The sequence below is a fragment of the Haematobia irritans genome, chromosome 2, assembly GCF_050003625.1.
Source record: "Haematobia irritans isolate KBUSLIRL chromosome 2, ASM5000362v1, whole genome shotgun sequence".
Lineage (NCBI taxonomy): Eukaryota > Metazoa > Arthropoda > Insecta > Diptera > Muscidae > Haematobia > Haematobia irritans.
In genome coordinates this window covers 104,181,670-104,188,289 of record NC_134398.1, presented here as the reverse complement: position 1 = coordinate 104,188,289, position 6,620 = coordinate 104,181,670, and the positions used below count along the sequence as shown (strand labels likewise).

Genomic DNA, 6,620 nt, shown 5'->3' with positions numbered 1-6,620 from the left:
CACAAAAACGAACCTTTATGCACAAAAAAAAAACACTTTTCCCAACTTCACTTTATATGTATACTGCACTACCTTTGAATACAGATATATGCCTATGCTCAGCCAACAAAAAATGGCAAACTATCAGCTCGCCAAAACGCTTTCCACCCTTTTATAGCGACGCCGCGATACCTCAATACTTCCAGCGATCGCCATCATTATAGCCATTTAATTTATCGCTTCAATTCCTTCTTAATATATTTCACTAGTGGCACTTCTCTTTCAAAACTCTTAAATTTCTCGTTTTCCTCTTAACGATAATTTCATGAATGAAACCTGCATTACCCGGCATGCTCTAATCACGACTACTCTCTACTACGACCATGCCTTGCGGGGTTGGCAACGCTACGTTATGAACACATCCACCCCTGTCAATGAGAAAACGTCAAAAATCATTCTCCTCATCGTAGCGTCTACACGCTATTTTTTTTATTTCTTCCTACATTTCTAAAATTTATTAACCTATTTTTTTTTTATTTTTATTTTCAGGTTCCTTGGACTGCTCTGGTGGAATGGCTATGACTGATGGAGAACCCCGTGATAGAGGCATTCGACGGACATAGAGTGTTTGTCTGCCACAGGAGTCTCCAGCAGCCACAGTCATTTTCCCAGACTACTCAACATGGGTTCGGGGCAAGTCGCGGTAAAACCCAACCGCAAAGGAGGCTTCCCTGCCAAGGATGAATGCCACCAAACGAAAAGGCCATCCCAACGATACAACATAAAGAAATCAAAAAAAAACTAATATCTAACCAACTAATCCCCCCCAAAACCAAAACACAAAACTACCATACTAACCTCCCCTTACTAAAAAAAACACAAAAAAAAACAAAAGTATAATTGGACACGTTGGCTCATTGTGGGCACTTGACCAACCCTCCGCGGTGTCCAAAGCTCTCTCCAGTCCCCCCATCACCAGCATAAATTGGGGACTGGCGAAATCTTGTGGCATCGAGGCTGCCACGTAGCGACAAGGCCTTACCTAAAGTACCCCCCACGCAAAATTTTTTTTCGTCCTGGACTTAGCCTCACACGCAACAGTTTGGCATTAAAACTCAAAGTCGATTCTTCTAGTCTACCTCCAACTCTTAAAACTGTATGTTCGTCCAAAAACGGCGACAAACCTTTGATTTGACTTGAGCCTTTAAGTTCTCTATGCTTCTCCAGTTGTAAAATGTCTTCTTTGAAGTTAAAATGCTGTGCGATACGAACTATGACAATAAGAGAATCGTGAAGTTCAAGGGGAGTGAGGGTTGGCCTGTTTTGTCGATTTTCTTTGCGGGTTTTGGAATTTTTAATAAATCTCAGAACATAAGCAACAATTCGTTGGAGTGTCTTCAAGGAATTCTTGTGATTTATTTTGTACAAGAAGTTTTCTGCATCAGCGGCCAACATTAGGTTGTGGAGGTTCTGCTTTCGTTCAGTGCTAATCGAATCAGGAGAAGGAAGAAACGCAGGAGGCCAATGTTTCTCGTCTCCGTGAAGAAAGAATGGTCCAAGCATCCATTGGGTTGTTTGTTTCAACTGATGGGGGTCTGATCCCCTAGATATGATGTCTGCTGGGTTATCTTTGGAACTAACGTGTCTCCATTGTTCAGGAGTCGTGTTGTCTTGAATTGAAGCAATACGATTAGCGACAAAGGTGTGAAAGGAGGATGATCTTGAGTTGATCCAATTTAACACTATTGTGGAATCAGTCCAGTAGTAAGTGGGTGTTGTCATCATATCTAAATCGTTCTTAACTTTAACCGCCAAGTTGGCTCCCAGCTGTGCAGCGCATAATTCTAGCCTTGGAAGCGTTTGTTGTTTAAAGGGTGCTACTCGGGATTTCGCACAAAGGAGGTTTACAAGTATAGTGTGTAAATATAACCATAGCGAAAGGCGGTAGGCGAACACTTATTTACGTGTATTTCTTATGGGAAGCCCAAAATCCGCGACGGAATACCGTGACGGCTAGCGGCGTGTCGCTAAATTAAAACTTATTCTAACTCCTTGGCGAAAACTGGTATAGTGTTGCCATCGCTTATCAATTTTTTTAACTCACCACTAGGAATTGCTGTTGCCTGGAGACGTGTAGATTATTTTTGCTTGAAGTAACTCAACAAATAACAAGCCATTGTATGTTTTTATTCAACTTCGTTGTTTAATATTGTCAAAGCGGTCTGTATTGACAACAAAAACGCTAGGAAACGTGAAAAAGGGAATTATTCGCCGTCAAGCTTATTGTATTTGCCGTTGCGACAAAAATGTTTCGCCTACCGCCTATCGCTATGGTTATATTTACACACATAATCTTATTCGGTAAGATTGTTCTAATGTATACTGCTGCCCCGTATGCCTTTTCTGATGCGTCGCTGAAGATGTGGAGCTGAGTGTTTTGAGAAATATGTCCCTTATGGACATGTCGGTGAACGGGAAAGGTTTCAAGTGACTTGAGGCTCTCTCTAAAGTTTCGCCATCGATAGTCGAATTCTGAAGGTACGGCTTCATCCCATGAAAGATTTAGATTCCATAGTTTTTGGACAAAGATTTTCGCCCTGACGACTACAGGAGATAGCAAACCTAGGGGGTCGAAAATACGTGCAAGATCTGAAGTGACCGTCCTTTTGGTCACTGACCTGATTGGCGCTAGGTTGACCTTTACTTTAAGTTGGTCAGCTTTGGGTAACCAGGCCAATCCCAAAGTTTTGGTATAATTGGTGTCATCTGTGCTGAAGTCCAGGCTAACTTCTTGGTCGTACTCCGGAATGTTATGAAGCAGGTGGATATGATTGGCACTCCACTTTCGTAAATTAAATCCGTATTGCGCCATGACTTGTTGCAGTTGGCGCTGGATTTCCAAAGCTGTATTCAAGTTGTCTGCTCCGCCCAGGCCATCATCCACATAGAAGTTCTTTTCCAAAAAACTAGCTGCTAAAGGAAAATGCATCTTATTTTCCCTGCTTATTTCTTTCAAGCATCTAATTGCCAGATAGGGGGCTGGTCGGGTTCCGTATGTAACGGTATTTAATGTGAAGTAGTTGATAGCTTCGGTGATATTGTTCCGCCACAGGATAATCTGATATGGTCTGTCTTTAGGATGTATCAGTATTTGGCGAAACATTTTTTCTATGTCTGTGGTAAACACGAAACGTGGCAATCTGAAGCGTAGCAGAATAGCAAACAGATCATTCTGTAGTGTTGGGCCAGTATATAAGACATCGTTCAGTGACTTTCCAGAGGATGTTTTTGTTGAAGCATCGAATACTACTCGGAGTTTAGTGGTGCTGCTTTCAGGTCGTAGGACACAGTGGTGAGGAATAAAATATTTTGTTCCTGTCACATTGTCTATGTTGACTTTAGTCATATGGCCTAGTGCTTCGTATTCCTTCATAAACTGTATATATTGTTGTTTTAAAGTAATGTCTTTGGATAGTCGCCGTTCCAATGATAGGAAACGGTTAAAAGCGAGACTGTGTGACTCTCCTAAAGAGCTTGGTTCGGCACAAAATGGAAGCCTTACGATGAATCTTCCTTCTTTGTCACGTCCAGTATGCTGATTAAAGTGAGCTTCGCACTGTGCGTCATGTATCGATAATTGCTTCTGTGTATTATCGACTTCTTCCAGTTTCCAGAATCGTTCGATTGTCTGGTTCATGCTATCTTCATCAGTTAGTACTCCACATATTGATGTTTGCAAATGTTGATCAGATACCTTCCCTGATGCTATCCACCCAAGTGTTGTGTTTTGCAAGATTGGAAGGTTGTCTCCTAGTTGGATTTGTCCGATAGCGAGTAGCTGATGATAATATTCTGCGCCTAAAAGGATGTCGATTTTGCCTGGACGGTTGAAGGTAGGGTCTGCCAGCGTTATATTCTTGGGAATTAGCCATTTATCAATGTGGATAAATTGAGCAGGTTATGGAGTAATTATTTGGGGAAGTACGAATGCCTCCAAGCGTGATGAGAAATTGTTATATCTTGACTGGAGCGAAATGTTCACTCTGTGTTGAACCTTGGTCCGATTTCTTCCTATACCACTAATTGACATAGTCGTAGGTCTACTTGGTAGACCGAGTCGTGCTACTAATCTTTCCGTAATTAGGTTGACTTGAGATCCCGAGTCGAGTATTGCTTTGCATTCGATTTCCTGACCATTCGCCTTAATCTTGACCAATGCGGTTCCTAGTAGAATATAGGGCCTTCGAGATTCAGAGTTTAAGGCCAAGCTTTCAGCTATGACGGATGGGGTAGTGATAAGCGAAGCCGCAGTGGATTGGTTGGAAGTTGTTGCTGATTCTGGTGTTTTGGGGTGTTCCATTTGATCTTCCTTGATTGATCTACCTGGGGATTTGGAGGGTTGCGTGTGAGATTGTTCAAGGTGAACGAGCGTATGGTGCTTTCTCCCACATTTTTGGCAGCGGCCTAAATTCGAGCATTGTTTCGTGGAATGTCTGCTGCTAAAGCAATTCACACATAACTTCTGTCCCAGTACAATATTGAGGCGGTGTTTTGTGCTGAGTAGAGCGAATTCCTGGCATCGGTATAATTGGTGAAAGTCCTTCTTACAAATGATGCAATGTCGGCTTTCAGGACTTGGATGGGAAGTCAGGGCGCAATTTTTGGAGCTATTGATAGAGGTTTTTTCCTTTACACCCATTGCTTCCAAAGTATGAAAATAGTTCTCCAAGAACGATAGGAAGTCGCTTATGGTTTGCAGTTCCTTCGGATTTTTGATCATTTGTTCATATTGACTATGAACACTTTTATCCAACTTTTTAACGAGGAGGTGGATTAAAAGTGGATCCCATGACGAAGTCTGGAGTCCCAGGTTGGAGAGAGCTGCCAAACATTGCTTTGTTGTGTCATGTAATCGCTTGAGGGCACTTAAAGATCCAGCACCTGAGGGTTGATCGAGCATCCTTTGGATTGCCGTAGCTGCCATAACCCTCTTGTTGTTATAACGATGTTCCAACAATTGCCATGCCGTGGGATAATTGTCTTCTGTTATGGCAAGGTGCGCAATAAGGCTTGCTGCTTCGCCCATTACGTGGTTTTTCAAGTACCACATCTTGTGAGCATTTGGGATTTTCTGCTCATGGATCATTTTTGTGAAGAGATCCGAAAATGATATCCATTTCATATAGTCACCATCGAATTTGAAGATAGTGACTGCAGGCAGTGGTAAAGAAGTTGGTCGGGCCACAACTTCCGGGTTGGAGAAGGTTGAATCCCTGCTGACACTAGAGAGTTGAATAACTGCTGCCTGGGCCTCTTTCTCGAGCCAGATGTATTTTGCAGTATCGTACCCGAGTAGCTCTGGGTCTGGGTACTTGTCTAGAACATCGTCGTTGAGGCACTCTATCTGTTGCCATAGACGGTTTATTGTGGCCATTTTCACCTCATAGTAGGTTCTCTCCTGGCCACTAACTTGCAAACCTTCTAGTTGCCGACTCAGGGCTTCCATTTTGGCCAACGAACGGCTAATAAGACCGTCGTGACTGCTAGTGGCACCCACCTGTTCGTTCTCCTTATGTAAGGATTGTACGCTTGGAGGGTTCTTTGCGTCTGACGTTGGAACTTTCTCGATGAGCTCATGTTCCAATAATTTTATACAATCCAAGGCCATGCTTTTGATTTTGTCATAATAACCGGAAACGAAGTATTCGCTGGACGGATCGATACCCTCTGAACATCGTAGCTGGTTGTCCGCCTCTTCGAATTCTTTCCAGGCGGCATTGAGCCTAGCCAGTCGGTCTTGGTAATATGCGGTGGTTTTTCGGATTTTTGGATCTTTCTTAATATTTCTGATGAAGTTGGCGATGCCTTCGCCGATGTCCTTCAGCTGTCGCAGGAGCTCAATCTGAGTTTCCATCGTTGATTAGTAACAGTAACGAAAGTTGACTGGTATAGATTATAGGAGCAAAGGTCCTGTTGATTAATTATAGACACAATGGGTATTGTAGGCACAAAGGGTCCTGATGAGTGGTAGCAGGCACAAAGGGTCCTGATGAGTGGTTGCAGGCACAAAGGGTCCTGATGAGTGGTTGCAGGCACAAAGGGTCCTGATGAGTGGTTGCAGGAACAAAGGGTCCTAATGAGTGGTTGCGGGCACAAAGGGTCCTGATCGGTGGTTGCAGGCACAAAGGGTCCTGATCAGTGGTTGCAGGCACAAAGGGTCCTGATCAGTGGTTGCAGGCACAAAGGGTCCTGATCGATGGTTGCAGGCACAAAGGGTCCTGATCAGTGGTTGCAGGCACAAAGTGTCCTGATTGGTGGTCCTGTCACGGTCGCCAAAATGTTCATGCTTGAGCGCGTTTGCTCAGCGGATATTCTGGTGGTACACCAGAATAAATGATTTAATGACAGTCCTGGTAGTGCACCAGAACTTTCTTTTAAGGGGAGTTTAAAATTCTTACTAGGTGATACACCAAGAAAAGAATGAATCACGCCAATTGAAACACCAAGATGTTTAATCGTAGTGATCATCTTTATTAAATTTATTCAGCCTTATATACTAAATACAAGTAAGTAGTAATAACAACAAAAAGTAAAAGAAAAATAACATAGTCGAATTATTTGCCGGAATTGCTTATGCTGCA

At 43.0% G+C, this 6,620-nt stretch overlaps 1 protein-coding gene across 1 annotated transcript; it reads right to left on the bottom strand.

Annotated features, from left to right (window-relative positions):
* Nucleotides 1–639: 639 nt before the first annotated feature.
* Nucleotides 640–5,893, bottom strand: LOC142224911 (uncharacterized). The gene is made up of 6 exons (XM_075294689.1): nt 3,965–5,893; nt 2,658–3,895; nt 1,072–1,828; nt 916–1,021; nt 838–846; nt 640–710 (listed from the first exon to the last, which is right to left on the bottom strand). Exons 1-6 carry the CDS (start codon nt 5,891–5,893, stop codon nt 640–642), a joined length of 4,110 nt encoding a protein of 1,369 aa, XP_075150804.1.
* Between the last annotated feature and the right edge of the window lie 727 nt (nt 5,894–6,620).